Raw genomic sequence first — 16,226 nt, 5'->3', positions numbered from 1 at the left:
TACAACAGAAGGATTTAAAAATGCTGACAGAGAAGATGCAAGTTACCAAGTTGTGCAGGTGAGACAAAACAGAAACGCCAAATGAAGACAGGAAAGGACCTCAAAAGAAACAAAAAGTTAACCTGAGCAGAGGTTTTGGGTGTTTGAAAGAGATGTTGCGCAGAAGTTTGATCACAAATGTTCATTAGCTTTCATTGCGAGGATTATTCGTCGCGCCCAACATCAGTGAAAGTCTCTCCAGCTGCTGTCCTCTGAGCTGTAATGCGCTCTGCCTCGGTTCCTCTTATCTCGCTCAGCTCCTCGGCCCCAAGAATTTCATGAGCTGCGAGGACAACAGCGGCCGAGACAGGGACGACTTTCTTTGGCTTCACAGGGAGCATGAAAAGAGGAGGATATGTGGGCAACTTGCTTCACCCTGCTAAGGACAAAATGTATCTGTGTTGGTGTATGAATATGTTTGTGTTGGTGTGTCACTCTGTCCGATCGTCCCTCTCCTCCACATTCTTCTCCCCTAATCCCCTCAGCAGGCCCGGCTGTTAGCCACAGCCTGTGTGCTGCTCAGATAAGGAGAAGGCTCTTTGTGGTAAGATGGTGGAGATTTATGTCAGAGGGAGGAATATGCCTCTGCATAATTTACAGCGCTTGGCAACAATGACTGTGTGTGTGTGTGTGTGTGTGTGTGTGTGTGTGTTCGTGTGTGTGTGTGTGTGTGTGTGTGTGTGTGTGTGTGTGTGTGTGTGTTCAAGAAAAGAAATAGAGACACAAAACCAGGCCTGTGTGTGTCCTCTGTGACCTACAGCGATGATAATGAGTCCAAGCCTGTATCACTTGTTACAGGACATGCTAATGTGACCACAACAGACAGATATATTCATTATTTACTAATCTGTCCGTTATCTCAATGTGATATTGGTATCAGTAATTGGCCAAATGAGTTGTTTTTATGAGAATATCTGATATCGGCAAAGAGTAAATAAATAAATTGTGCATCCCTGATATTTTAGCTTGAAAAGTAAATCATAAGATATTTTATTGTGCTAAAACAATTCTGAGTCCATGGATACCAACACGCAAAACAAAACAAAAAATCCATGAAGAGATCTGCTTGTGCTGCTCTCACAGACCCACAGATACCTCCGAAATCAGAAAACGAAAACAAAGTCAGCTACCGTCACATATTGAGTCGTATGAAGTGGGAAATATTGAAATCAATAAGTTTATTGATCAACAGAATATTAACCTGCAAAAAATGTACATCAGATTAAGTACCTCTTCTAAATATTAACAATTGTAGCTTCTTCAAATATAATATTTGCTTGTTCTCATAGTCCTCTGACATTTTAAACTGAATAGCTTTAAAACAAGCTGTTTAAATAGGAACACTTTCGGAAGTCATACTTTCTTACTTTTTTTTTTTCAGATCAAAATAGCAATAAAGAAAATAACAGATTAATTAATGTTGAAAATAATAGCTTGATGCAGCCCTAATTAGTGATTAAAACGCAGCTGCCTCAGAATGTAATTTCTATTTTAATAAATTGGTTGCGCTCCTCTGTAATCACGATAGTCCCCCCTGGCAGCTGCTGGGTTATAAATGCAGCTGGTTGGGAATCATTGCTGTTTACAGAATACAATAAGTGATGCATTTTTTTACTCTTCACTGTGGTTAGGCATCAGGAGTTTATCAAAGAGGATTATGTTGTGTTTATGACTGTGAATTCAGAGTTTAATGTATTGCTTTAAATCTCTGGAGTCTTTTCAACAACATATACAGACTTCTTATTGACAGCTAATTCAGTCAGTCCCAGAGACCACCTCTGTTCTGCTGAGGCCACTGAAAAGCTCCAGAAACTGTCTGCGCTGGTCCTCTGAGCTCTCGTGTTTCCTGATAACACGGACAGACACGGACGCACATCAGGCTGATCATTGTCTCCATCCTGCTCTCATCCTGCAGATCACTCTCGGCGTCTGCTTCGTCCTCATGTTCGGCAACTCCATGCTGCTCACGTCCTTCTACGCCTCCTCGCTCGTCTCCATCTGGGTGAGTTGGGTCTTTATGGTCCACAACAGACAGATATACTCATTATTTACTAGTGCTGCGAGTACAAGCGCTGAATGTTCTGGGATTTACTTTAGTCAAGATAAGCTCAGTTTGATCAATGAATCCAGCTGACCATAAATTGCAAAGATATTTGTTAGTTTTAATGGCATTGTGGAGGGAAATGGACTGAAAATACAATTCATTGTGAGGTAATATTTTTTATCAGTTTTGTTGTTTCTAGATTTTTTTACCTGTGGTTTTGAATTCTGTTTCTGTGGGGGTTTTAGGCAATCATTGCACTGAGGGATCGATTTGCTCAAGTCTTCAAACGTGGCATCATCACCTGGGTGAGTAAAAGTTACCTCTCCTTGAGTTCAGATGGGATACACATTACTGTGCCACTTTATTATGGCAAGCATAACCACAGATGGCTAAAAGGTAAATAAAGGCAGCTCAGACACCTAAATATTAGTCAGGATCACAATTATAGCTTCTGACAATCAAATGAACATGACTGACTGTGCCACTGACATTTAACATGCGTTTATAGAAAATATATAATATATATGTATATAAACATTTAAAGCTATGCTCACCAAAGTAACAGCCAGCCTTTAGTTATGAAGAGACGTTGTGCCGCTGCGTGCCCCCGGTGCAGCGAGAACCTTTGAAAAACACATCCATTCATCAGGCACCACCTGCTGTCACTGTTTTCTTTGTATTCAAAGTAGGACATGATACGACTTTGCAACTTTTAGTAAGTGTTAAATAATCGTGTCATCAGCGTACATCTGGATCTCCACATCCTCACAGACTGATGGGAGATCATTTATATATACACCAAACAACAACGGCCCAAGGATAGAGCCTTGTGGCACTCCCATTGTGCCTGATTTCTCATGCTTTTGAAATAAATTCAGCTAATACACTCAGGTCTCAAAGGGTTTTAAAGACTGAAGTAGAAGGAAAAGTGAAAAATGTGATTAGTAGCAGCAAGTTAGCAAGGTATAATGGGAATAAACAGTTAGTTTCTCACCTAGATGAAGCTGAGAGTAAAACTAAAACACAAGTAAGATTGAAATTGGCCGAATGTTTTGGCTCGCTGTGTCCATTCAACAACAGCCTGCCTGGCTTTCTCCCAACTCCACAGCACCAGGAGGCTCTGATTACAGGTTCCTGTCCGAGCTCTGTGTGTGTGTGTGTGTGTGTGTGTGTGTGTGTGTGTGTGTGTGTGTGTGTGTGTGTGTGTGTGTGTGTGTGTGTGTGTGTGTGTGTGTGTGTGTGTGTGTGTGTGTGCGCACATATCAGCCTGTCAGAGTGTATCTTTTCGCCCTCCTCAGGTCATGCAGGGTTTGGCGTGGGTCGGCTCCACCGTTCTGCTCAAGTTCTTGCTGTCCACAGTCCTCTGCGCCTCAGATGATGTAAGATGCAGTACTCTCAGAAATGAATGTACCCACAAACAGTGTAATATTCAGTTTGAATATATTTACAGGAGGTTATATTCCTGATACCAGGGCTGGGCGAAATGGAAAAAAGTATTATCACAATATTTTTTTTCATATCAGTCGATATCGATATATATCACGATATACATCAAATCACTATTTCTGTAAAGCATAAAGGTTCCCTTTGTGAGATATAAAGATATCATAAGGTTAATTTTGGTTTAAATATTTATTTGACAAAATATGACAAATACACTGCTCGGTCAGGGGTTCAAGGGGACATAGTAGTTAAGTCAGGAGTTAGATGATGTTTCTAAATTTAGGATATAAACACTCGTGTCATGTTTGGGTTTTTTGTTTATTCCAGGCTCACATCAGCGCACTGATCAAATCCAAGTTCACGAGCTACAAGGACTTCCACACTCTGATGTACACGTGTGCTGCAGAGTTCGACTTCATGGAGTTGGAGGTAAAATCTGGCCCTCGATCAGAATGTTTCTCATCCTTGTGACTTTGTGTGTCGAGTCTCAGGTGGTTTGGTGTAAAAAACATTTCTTTCTTTCAGAAAAAGCCTGCTGTTTTGTTTCAGAGTGGCTGGTATTTTCTCACAGCCGGACTCAGAGGGAGGCAGATCTGTGCTCTGAGTTTAACAGGAAATAGAAACCTGACAGCAGAACCTGGCAGCTCACCCTGAGCTGATTCTGTGCCAGACAGCAGCCTGATTTCACTCTTTTTGATTCACATGTTGTGACTCTGCGTACAGGTAGTTAGAGAGTACATTATTAGATTTCTTAACGTCTTTTTCTCCCTCAGACTCCTATACGTTACCTCAAAACGTTGCTGCTGCCCATCAACATGCTGGTGGTTGCACTCATCGCTGCGAGGGTAAGTCTTCCTCAGAAATAGTTGTCACAGCAGCAGAACAAATAAAACAAAAAAACCCACACATTAACTACACAAAGTCTGGCTGCCTGCAGAGTGCATACAAGTGCATACAGGTTTTGGAGCAACATAAGCTGCCATCCAGATGTTTTTTTTTTTTAGGGAACTCCCTTCTTATTCCAGCAAGACAAAAATATGAACACAGAGACTGTTAAGGAACGTAAGTCATATATCGAGTAAGAACAGGAAAGAATGTCACTTTCCAAAGTTTCAAAATGAGTGTCCATAATTGCTGCTTTGTTAGCAACCGTACTTGTTTCAGTTCCTTGAAGAAGTTTCACGCTTGGACCCATCTAGCCCCAACGACCCACACAAATGCTGCCTGGGTCAACAACTCACGAGTGGCCTTAATGACTCTGAAACTCAGAGTCCACGTGTGACTGTATCGACTCTGTAGCACAAACTAACACGGGGTTTAAAGCTTGCAACTCCCATTTCAGATGGTAAGAAATGAAGAAGCTTCTTGGATGAGAAGCAAAGCTTCAAGGAACTGAAACAAGTCCAGTTGCCAACGAAATAGCACTCATCGATACCATGACCTGGATGACTGAGAGCCTCGTGATGAGGCTCACCGTGTGAGGTGATGTCACACGGTGGTGAACATGCTCCTGTTCTGCATTTTTCAAAATATGTTGCAGGCTTCAAATTCAGAATGAGTGCATGTTTACCCCAAAAAAGGATTTGTCACTCTGATTATTAGAAATCTTGTCTTTGTACTGTATTCAGTTCAATGTGAGCCAAAAAGTAATTTCCTGATCACTGCATTCTGTTTTTATTTCTCCGCGCCAGCGATAGCCATGGCCGTGTGAACGTGATCTCTCAAAAACATCCACTCAGGCTCAACCACCATGAACCAGTTTGATTTTGGTTGTCAGAGGTCAAGGTCACTGTGACCTCATCAGTCTCATTCTTGTGTTTCTTCAAATTTAACACAAACGTCCACTTAGTTTTAAAAATGAAGTGATAATCAGAGGTCATTGTGACCTCAGGAAACATGTTTTTGGCCATAATTCAAGAATTCATTCGCGAAAATGTCGTGCAAATGTCTGTTAGGATATAGTAATGAAATGATGACATTTTAGAGGTCAAATGTCAGCTAAGCTTCAGTCTGACATCATTATGTTCTGCAAAAACACTTTTCTGGCCATTATTCTGCATCATATGTCAGAGACAGACAGAGAGACATTTGGTGAGACACTGAATTGATGACTGTTATCTTGAAAGTGTCCCTTTTGTATAAATCTGTGCTGCAGAGGGAAGATGTGTGTGAAGCATCCGTGTTTTCACAGACACAGATGTCACTGTAAGTGCATCTAGACTGCTGCAGGAGGCATAGAGACAGAGTAGCTGTATTTCTAGTTTAATTTTTTTTTTTACAACTTATACAACTTTATACAACAAAAATACATAAAAAAAGAAAAACAACACGTCTTATGATAAATAGAAAGCGATGAAAACCTGATATGAGGAAAATGCAGCACAAAATAACTCATTCGTATTAATAGCACATCCTCTCTCCTCCAACTAAACTGGGAAATGAAGAATTCCCTGTTTAGTTTATAAAGAAAGGGTGTACAAATTTTATTTTATTTAATGTGTATTTAAAAGGGACATAGCGTATTAATGGACATCAATATAAAATACAAATGTAAATATGCTGGGGTTAGCAAGACTGCTAACTTTTACATCCGTGGCCCCTCAGCAGGTAACAGATAAAATGAATAAGTAAATAAATAAATAAACAAACACAAAACAAAACAATACAATTCATAAAGAGGACAAAGCTGCATTAACAGTAGCAGTGTTAACTGTATGGCATAAAGAGCATGGTGCAGAGTGCTTCATTTATGTGCAGGATGTAGAATAAAACGTGTTAGTCGTGCACATGCATCATGAATCACTGGTTTAAGGGAAAGGAGACACGTTTTGTAAGAGTCCAGCTGAAATGATCCTCTCCTGCCGCCTGGAGTGGTTTTAGACATCGGAGACGTGTGAGAAAAAGTCAGTTGCAGCATGAAGCCTCCGATCTCACCTGTCAGAACAACACCGCCTGAAGACAAACACGAAGTGAGCCGGCAGCAGGGAGACAGAGCCGGGAGTCGATCTGCTCTGAATACTGCGCCTTCATTCATACCTGAGGAGAATATAAATTCAAGTTCTGCTCTCTCAGGTTCATAAAACTGCAGTGGTCTTATTTGCTCTGCCGCGGACGCTCAGCTGACATTCATATGAGTTTATTTAAGCTTTGAGAAAAGAGGAAACAGCGAGATTTATTCCTGATTCCTCAAACATGAAAGTTTTTTTGGGGGGGAGCATCAGAGAAAAATGATATTTAAGGAACTGCTCTTTCTGTGGCCTAATCTCATAACGCCTCGCCCACGCTGAGCTAAGAAAACATAAGTGGATTTGACAGAGCGTGGTGTGCAGAACAGGAGCCAGCTGTGGGAATATATTCTCCCGCGGTGCTCTGTTTGTTGGAAACGTGACATTTGAAGGAATCTCCTTCTGCCTGTTATTCACTTTTCAGACCGTCCAGGATATCGGCCGGTTCCTGAGGGACGGAGGGAAGGCGTCTGTCCGACCTGACGATGTCGATGAAGCTGCAGGGTGAGCGTCCTGAGGCCTGGTTCATTATATTAACTTCCACTGCATTAACTACTGATGGTTTTTAAATGTTCATTTTTGTAATGATATAATATAAAAGATTTTAACCCTTTTAAACTGGACAGGAGGTTGTTGTTTGCATGATCCTATTGAAATCCATATTAAATTAAATCCACAATAGCAATAGCATCATTCTCTTTGCAGCAGAAAGTTTACCTTCTTATTTTCACTACCGTCATTATGAACACTCATTACGCTACGCTACGTCACATTACGTTAGTATTCTGGACATTTTTCCCCAGCTTTTCTAAAAAAAAAAAAAAAAAAAATTTCAAAATCTACTAATTTCTTTCAGTTTGTGGATCTTTTCTTGCCAAGCTCACTCTTATTTTTTTCCATATTTTCAAAAAGAGCAAACCAATCTGCTCAGAGTTCAAAGGTTTAAATACGTGTGAAAGGCGTCGGAAAGCAACACAGGAAAAGTGATGTTGCTCCAGGTTTCAAAGGGTTAATTTGGTAAATGTTCATAGTTCACATAACTTGGTGTAACTTAGTGTTTAGAAATAATTTATATTTCTACATTTAGAAACCTTTTGGATCAATTTGTTTTGTGTTATTTTGTAAGTTTGACTTGTCAAAGGTTATTGAAATCTCACAAAACATATTTTTGGTCATAAGTCAGGATTTTTTACGCTAATTATGACAAAATTTCACACAACTGTCTAATAGGATGAAATGATGAAGTGATGACATTTTATATCCAAAAGTCAGCTTCAGTGTGAGATCATAATGTTCCTTTCTTTCCATTACTCAGCGTCATAACTCAGGAACAGAACTGGACACGTTTTGGCAGATACTGAAACGATGACACTAATCTTGGGTCAAACCTTTAAACTGGACTGAATTCATCGACCGTCTGTGCTGCTGAGGGAAATGTGTGAAGCGTCCATGTTTTACAATATTCAGCTTCTTTGCAGCAGCATTTGAATCATTATCAGCTGGTTATATATGACTCTGGACAGACATGGATGTAAACTGCAACTGCAGCGTGATTGGTTCATGGATGCATGCGGCCGTATGGTGGTAATTCTGGTTATTTGTGACACAATTCAATTGTGTTGTCAATTATAGTGGTTTAATGACTGTAGGGCACTGCATGAATACATAGTCATTACATCAAATGAAGCAAAAATATCTATGTTGGCACTGGAGGACTATTTTTATTGCAGAGTTTGAAGGGTTAATATCTTGACAAATAGTGTTTTTTTTTTTTCAAGCATTAGCATGTTATTTTGTCCCAGGTGGACAGCTGATTTGATATCTCTGTCTGTTCTGTGTTTCAGGTCTGAAATAGCTGCAAAAGGAGAGGTGAGATAAAATACTTGTTCTGCTCTGTTAAGAATACGCTCGAGCGTTCTCCGGATAACACCTCAGTGTGAACTCGTAGGCTGTTTTTTGCCGCGTCGTTCCATTTTTCTAAATCTGTTTGATTTGATGAGATTCCTCCTGTGCAGTAACGTCTGCTCGGTTGCGATGTCCCTGAGTGATTTTCATCCTTTTTCTCATTACTGAGAAATGAAAGGCAGCTTCCCCGTCTGCTGTGAAATCTCACTGTGCTGCCTTTTGTCTGCGCTCTCTGCGCCGCTGCGTGTCATTTTCTGTAATATCCCTCCCAGGGCAGCGAGACGTTCAGATGTTCGTCCATCAGCCACAGTGTGCGACGAAGTTTCCAGACTTCGCCAGATAATTGCTTTAATGTTTCTGTGCGACTCTGAGTGACGCTGCCGAGCCCCGAGGGCGTCCCCGCTCGTCACAGGGACAGGCGTGTTCGCAAAGATCAAAGCGTCATGAAAATGTCTTTATTCTGTCCGTCCAGTAAATGTGGCTTTTCTTCAGAGTCAGCTGCCTGCAGAGAGATCGTAGCTTCCCTAACAGCCGCACAGCTGATGACTTTATAAACATGCATTGCTGTGATTTTGTTTGACAAAGTTTGAATGATTTAGAACACAAAATGTACCCGTATTAAAACTGATCCCAACACAGTCCGTGCTGCGTACATTAAACCCTGCAGAATTAACATTCGCTTCATTCATACAGCCTCCGACGCCACAAATAAGAGACAAGCTGATGTGAAAGTGAGCCAGCAGCATTTTACAGCATGCACTCGAACCCTAAAGGCATGGCCAGACGTATTTATGTATGAAGCGCTTTCATCTCAAGAACACCTTGAGGGAATTTCTTCAAATGTGGCAAAAAACCCCAAAACTTCCACTTGGACTCAGCGCTGAAGTGATCAGAGTTATGTGGTCAAAGGTCACTGTGACTTTGCATCTGTGTCACTCTCTTGAACACACACATACACACACTTTCAAATGTCTTCAGGGAGTTTCCTCAAATTTGGCACAAACATCCACTTGCACTGAAGAATGAAGTGATCAGACTTTGGTAGTCATAGTTCAAAGGTCAAAATCACTGTCACTTCATCTCAAGAACAACTTGAGTTCATTTCTCAAAATTTTGCTCAGATGTTCACTTGGACTGAATGACTGTGGCAGCTCAGTGGTTAAAGTCACTGTGACCTTGTGTCCGTCTCGTTCTCTGACACAAAAGGTTTCTCAGATTTGGCACAAAAATACACTTGAACTCAAGAATAAACTGACTAGATTTTAGTTGTCAAAGGTTACTGTGACCTCACAAAACATGTTTTTAGGCCACGACTCAAGAAGTCACACACTAATAATGACAAGATGTCACACAAATGTCTAACGGGATATAATGATGAAGAGATGATATTTTATATTATCCAAAAGGTCAAAGATCAACTTCACTGTGACATCAAAATCAGCAATTTTTTCTGTGAAGCACACGCACGTACGCATGCATGCACGTACACACACACACAAAAACACACACACACACACACACACACACACACACACACACACACACACACACACACACACACACACACACACGGAGTCACCTGCCAAAGGTTTCATGCTGTACCAGAAACCGACAGCAAGTGGCAGTAAAGCCCAAAAAACGCAGCAGAGCACCAGCAGAGGAAAAAAGAAACAGACTTTGAAAACATGATGTGTGTAAATGCAGAACACGGCGATGCTGATGATTGTTGATTGTTTGTTTCTTGCTCGTTTTTTCTCCCCCGCACCTTCCTGTCTCTCCGCAGCTGGTGTACCACAGTCTGCAGCTGGTGGCGTTCACCGTCCTGGCCGTCCTCATCATGCGTCTGAAGCTCTTCCTGACGCCCCACATGTGCATCATGGCCTCGCTGATCTGCTCCAAACAGGTCTGTCTGAGATTCAGAACAGGTTTTTGTGGTCTTCCCGTCACAGTGTTTTCACCTGTTACCTTTATGAGCCTAGTTTGTTGAGCACGCGTCCTGTAACGCTCTCTGTCTCCGGTGGGTGTCGTCAGCTGTTTGGCTGGATCGGGGAGAGGTTTAAACACCAGGCCGCCGTGTTTGCGGTCATGGCTATTATGGCCATACAGGGAGTGGCCAACCTGCAGGCGCAGTGGGGGATCATCGGAGAGTTCAGCAACCTGCCGCAGGAGGAGCTGCTGGACTGGATCCAGGACAACACCCGCCCTGGTGAGTGATGCCACCTGCTGCCATGGCAACAGTGTTAGTTATTCGGAGTTAGTGTTCGTTATATACGCAGCACCACGAATAATAGTACTAACTGCCTTTTTTGTCTTCTTGGGTTCGGTCTGTGCAGATTCTGTGTTTGCCGGAGCTATGCCCACCATGGCCAGCGTGAAGCTTTCCACAGGTCGGCCCATCGTCAACCACCCCCACTACGAGGACGCCGGGCTGAGGTCAGAGCGGCAACAGCAGCACCACAGCTCAGCCGAGGACTTTAGATCAAACCTTTTTCCTTTTTTAAATAAAGAAACGCACCCCTGTGATGGCTCATTTTTACAAACAGCAGACAGGGTGTCTTAATATTTGTAGTTTCAATGTCCAAATCAAGAGTAAGTTTATCTGGTTCATTCCAGTTGTGTTGAGGGTTTTATCAGTAAAGTTATGTACGTTCAAAGGGCTTGTCTTTTGGCATTTTGCCTAAAATATTGGCCAAGTGGAAATCGGTCAGTCGGCCGAGAGCTGAGTATCACACAGTCAGATGTCTGATGGAGGACAGAGGCAGATTTCCATTTCCAGATTTGGGCAATAATGTTGACATTTATTTACAACTCATTCTTACGTGCTGGAGAAAAAAAACGCAAAAAAGTAAATCAGTGATAAAGAAATAGCCTAAGCCCTGTTACTGGGGCTCGATATGAAACCACAGCACTTTGCAGCATTTCATCATCCCTCTATCACCTCTGTGTCGCCTCTCTGTCGCCCCTCTGTCGCCCCTCTGTCGCCCCTCTGTCGCCCCTCTGTCGCCTCTCTGTCGTCCCTCTGTCGCCCCTCTGTCGCCTCTCTGTCGTCCCTCTGTCGCCCCTCTGTCGCCTCTCTGTCATCCCTCTGTCGTCCCTCTGTCGCCCCTCTGTCGCCCCTCTGTCGCCTCTCTGTCGTCCCTCTGTCGCCCCTCTGTCGCCCCTCTGTCGCCTCTCTGTCGTCCCTCTGTCGCCCCTCTGTCGCCTCTCTGTCGTCCCTCTGTCGCCTCTCTGTCGCCCCTCTGTCGCCCCTCTGTCGCCCCTCTGTCGTCCCTCTGTCGCCCCTCTGTCGCCCCTCTGTCGTCCCTCTGTCGCCTCTCTGTCGTCCCTCTGTCGTCCCTCTGTCGCCCCTCTGTCGTCCCTCTGTCGCCCCTCTGTCGCCCCTCTGTCGTCCCTCTGTCGCCCCTCTGTCGCCCCTCTGTCGCCCCTCTGTCGTCCCTCTGTCGCCCCTCTGTCGTCCCTCTGTCGCCCCTCTGTCGCCCCTCTGTCGCCCCTCTGTCGCCTCTCTGTCGTCCCTCTGTCGCCCCTCTGTCGTCCTCTGTCGCCTCTCTGTCGCCTCTCTGTCGCCCCTCTGTCGCCTCTCTGTCGTCCCTCTGTCGCCCCTCTGTCGCCTCTCTGTCGCCCCTCTGTCGCCCCTCTGTCGTCCTGTCGCCTCTGTCGCCTCTCTGTCGCCCCTCTGTCGCCCCTCTGTCGCCTCTCTGTCGTCCCTCTGTCGCCCCTCTGTCGCCCCTCTGTCGCCCCTCTGTCGCCCCTCTGTCGCCCCTCTGTCGCCTCTCTGTCGTCCCTCTGTCGCCCCTCTGTCGCCTCTCTGTCGTCCCTCTGTCGTCCCTCTGTCGCCCCTCTGTCGTCCCTCTGGCACCCCTCTAGATTGCTGTAAAGGAGCAGTCATCCCATCACTTATTATGTTTCTTGGCGTGCTCACGCTGTGTAACACACGTTCTAATGCAGCTGTGTTTCCTCGCAGAGAGAGAACCAAGCTGGTGTACTCCATGTACAGCCGCATGTCCGCAGAAACGGTGAAGGGGAACCTGATGAAGCTGGGAGTGGACTTCTTCGTCCTGGAGGATTCCTGGTGCACCAGGAGAACCAGGTACCTCAACAGCAGAAGAGGCGACGTTATCCTCAGCCCGCGATCATTCCCAAATCGTGGAAAAAACGTGAAATACGAGCTGTGTTCTCAGCCCTGAGATTCGGGGCGTGCACTGACATTACAGCTCACAGCAGTATTTGACATGTTAGCGTCGTTCTGTTCGGGAGTTTGTGACGATGTTCATTTTGGCAGCTAATTTAGATGAAGTCTGTTTTTAGACAGAAATAAAAAATTAACCGATGCAACTAACAAACTGCACTGATCCAACCATCCAGGCGGACACGCGCCTCTCGTCTTCATTTTCGTTAAACAAAGTAACAGTAAATCCTTTGACAATTTTGGTTATTTGGCAGTTGCTTTTATTCTCAGAGTTTCCTCCAAGAAGCAAATTATAAGATTTTGATTAAACTGAAATGCAGATGTGGTTTCTGTTTCTGCTTAACGTGTTTTTCCTCTCCGTCTCTCCTCTTCCTCCTCCTCTCCCTCTCTTCGCCCAGGCCCGGGTGCAGCATGCCAGAGATCTGGGACATCGAGGATCCCGATAACGTTGGTAAAATTCCTCTCTGCACCCACATGTCCAGGAGCTCACGGCCTCACTACACCACCGTCTTTTCCAACGACATTTACAAGGTTCTCAAAGTCCCCAAAGCCACTAAAGCTGTCAGATAACACAGCGTGCCGGACTGCCGGAGCTCCACACTCTGTTCTCTCCACCACGTGTTGTTTTTGCAGGCTTTGACCAGTCACTGCCATCGCTGCTTTTTCCTCCACAGTTCCTCTCTGCAGCGCTCTGACTCCCTGAGCTGAGCGCCGGACGAACAACGGTCACGCCAAAACAGTCTGCCGTGAGCCTCTTTGCTCTCGGCGTCCTCTCGGTTCTCAGTATTAGCGACTCAAAGGAACGCCGCGTTCCACACAATCATCCTTACTGCTGCAGCTTTGACACCCGGCGGCGTTCCCATCACGCTCCCGTCGGTGCCCGAGTGAAAGCCAAAAGGCGTCGTAGCTCTTCATTTAGTCCGTCGCATCGGTTCTGTTCTAAAGAATCTTTAGTTAAGGAGACGTCGTCCTCGGAGAAAAGCTGTTTGTACGTCAGCATTGTTTCTGTCAGACTTTTTCTTTGACTTTGGCTTCAGAGCTACATTTTGTCTGGCGGGACCGATCGAAGATGTCCACATACTGTGAAGCAATACCCTTTGCGAACTCGACAAAAGCCGACTTCTTCTATTGTTATGCACAGTGTTGATCTCTGAAAAGATTTTTCACTAGTACAGTATTTTTATAATTTATTGGTGTGGGTATTTTTATGCAAACTTCAAGACGTTTATTTAGAAGCCAACAGTGTTTGAAGAGTCGGGAGGAAAACTCTGCCCTCGTGTTTGGAAAATCTTTTTAACACATATCGTTCAGCCTCGGCGTCCAGATGAAGAAGATTTTTAAACAGATTTCACATCGCAGAAAAGCTTTTTTTTCTTAATTCCGATATAAACTGGCAGAAACACGTTTTTTACGGCCAAATAAGTAGACTTGCTCTAACTGTGCCCCGTAACGTTTTTGTAAATACTGAAACAGCTGTTTTGTAAAAAAAGAAAAGAAAAAACAATGTACAGCCTTTAAAAGGTGCGTTTTGTCTCTGGAATTATTGTTTATTGCCAAAGGAAGTCTTGTTACTAAAGCTGCATATTTGGGTGCTGTAGCACACGACACGTGTTTGAGTGATGGAGAACCTTCAGCGTGAGTTCTGTAACAAATAATCCAAACGATTCGTAGCAGTGGGTTTTACGTCAAACGGTAGCAGTCGTAGGTTTCTTCAGGTTTCTGGTTACAGGGCGCACAAACGACCGTTCAGTGTTTCAGGAAGTACGTGCTTTCTTTCCGAACGTTAGACGAGAAGATCAATAACAGTCAGGTCTGTACGGTAAATAAACGTTTGAGCCTGGCTTTGTCCCCTCAGCTGTGGGATTTACAGGCTTTATGTGACGGATTTTTATCTTTAATTACATGAAGGATGTCGTTTTTCTGTAGGCCAACCCGGACGCTAACATCGCCATCGTTCCCTCGTCAAAAAGCCCATGGGATTTTTGCACTGGATTTTAAATCGTGCAGAAATGAACTCCCTTGTGTCACTTACGCGTTTTGTTCAGCAAGATAATCTTCTCAGATGAACACCAAATTTCTGGTTTCTGAAGCCTAAATGCATTTGCCAGAATTTAACAGTTACGTGGCCGCCGCTGTGAGTCTGTAAAGCGAACTTGGGTGCTGCTCGGCGTGATGATGTTCTGCAGTATCATTTAGTTACTTATTAGTTATTTAGTCTGTAATTGTTTGCGAATATTTTCTGATGCATTTTATGTCGTAGAAGAAAACGTCTCTAAAGCTTGTGATAACCGCAGACCTTTTTTTAGGCTTCTGACCAAAAGTCCTTTAAAAAACGTCAACTTTGAGATGAAGGCGCTGGGACTGCTGAAACACTGACTGCTTTAAGGTCACATTAAGTAAAACTACACTTTCTTTTTTTTAATTAGATTTCTGTGCCGATCCAACAAATGAGAAATAATCTGTGAATTAATGAACTCTTCGGCAGACTTTGTTTCTTTGTAGAGTTTCCGGTCTTTGTGCTGAGATCAGAGGCCGTAGCTTCACACGTAACAGACGGATGTGAGTGGTATCCGTCTTCCCGTCTAACATTTGTCCAGAAAGCAAATGAGTGTCTGAGTTGGGCGGATTTCCTTTAAGAGGGAAGAGTCGCCATGTTGGAGGAGCAGCAACAGCTTGAATTTAAGCAGCCGCTGCACGGACACTTGGCAGTTTCTGTCACGTGTTTTCTCTCAGCGTGACGGCTTGTCCTCCACATTGATTGTCAACTACTTATCGAATATTCCAAGATTGTTTTTGTTTTTTTAATTTCTAAAAAGGCTGCAAGTTTCTCTCAGCTTTAATGTCTTTTTTTGTGAATGAACTTGTAAAAGGTTGAAAACGTTTCAGTACAACGCACCTGAGTGCAGGTGACTTCATGGATTCGGCACCAGAATGAGATGAAAGTCCTGCTGTGGTGGGACGAAATGTGCCGGAGCGAGATGAAAAATTAAACGTTTAATCTGTGAGATTTAGTCCGTCTGAACTGGGAGCTGCTCGTTTGTGTTCCCCTCGTGTGCAGACTGAAGGCGTAGAAGTGATCCTGTCAGCCAAGTGCCCGTTTTTAAGGAGTGGGGCTGTCGTCACACTTCCTGAAACACTTTGACGTCAGTAGTTTTTTCCTGTCGCAGGCGTAAGTGTGTTTCAGATGTCTTTTATAATATTTGTCTATTTTGTTGGTATTTTAAAAAAATAAAATATTTGTCATCAGAAACTGTCTTTGTTTGTCTTTAATGTATGTTTAAAAAAAATAGAAATCAGACCGTAGTTTAAGTGGAAAGCGGATATTTTTCCATGTTTTTGTGTCTGAAGACACTTTATCTTCTCGTGTTCAGTTCGGGGATTTTGCGCCATTTTGGGGGACGCTCTCGTCTCACCTTTAAGCTGCGAGGAGGCAAAAACGGCGCCGAAAAAGTGTCTGTATAAACAGGACAGCCGGCAGGACGGGTGTGAGACGAGGAGGCATGTCGTCAAAAAACAAAAAAAATTCAGTATATAAATTAAGTATAATGTTTGTATGTAATGTATATGTATTAATTAAGTATAGGGCCACATGTTGTTTTTTTTG

General features: G+C 43.7%; 1 protein-coding gene across 1 annotated transcript in view; it reads left to right on the top strand.

The window, feature by feature from the left end:
* The window catches only part of dpy19l1l (dpy-19-like 1, like (H. sapiens)), a 34,734-nt gene extending 18,862 nt beyond the window's left edge, over positions 1 to 15,872 (top strand). The window contains exons 11-22 of the mRNA XM_088084830.1: positions 1,955 to 2,041; positions 2,329 to 2,388; positions 3,382 to 3,462; positions 3,854 to 3,955; positions 4,300 to 4,371; positions 6,956 to 7,035; positions 8,376 to 8,400; positions 10,220 to 10,339; positions 10,468 to 10,642; positions 10,770 to 10,869; positions 12,398 to 12,523; positions 13,021 to 15,872. Coding sequence (XP_087940956.1) covers positions 1,955 to 2,041; positions 2,329 to 2,388; positions 3,382 to 3,462; positions 3,854 to 3,955; positions 4,300 to 4,371; positions 6,956 to 7,035; positions 8,376 to 8,400; positions 10,220 to 10,339; positions 10,468 to 10,642; positions 10,770 to 10,869; positions 12,398 to 12,523; positions 13,021 to 13,192 — 1,200 coding nt within the window. The 3' untranslated portion in view covers positions 13,193 to 15,872. The remainder of the gene's footprint in view (positions 1 to 1,954; positions 2,042 to 2,328; positions 2,389 to 3,381; positions 3,463 to 3,853; positions 3,956 to 4,299; positions 4,372 to 6,955; positions 7,036 to 8,375; positions 8,401 to 10,219; positions 10,340 to 10,467; positions 10,643 to 10,769; positions 10,870 to 12,397; positions 12,524 to 13,020) is intronic.
* Positions 15,873 to 16,226: the final 354 nt, after the last annotated feature.

The sequence above is a fragment of the Plectropomus leopardus genome, chromosome 11 (genome assembly GCF_026936395.1).
Source record: "Plectropomus leopardus strain MGB_pleo_1.0 chromosome 11, ASM2693639v1, whole genome shotgun sequence".
In the NCBI taxonomy this organism is placed as follows: Eukaryota; Metazoa; Chordata; class Actinopteri; order Perciformes; family Serranidae; genus Plectropomus; species Plectropomus leopardus.
The sequence above is the reverse complement of the archived record's forward strand: the minus strand, read 5'-3'. Positions and strand labels throughout refer to the sequence as shown.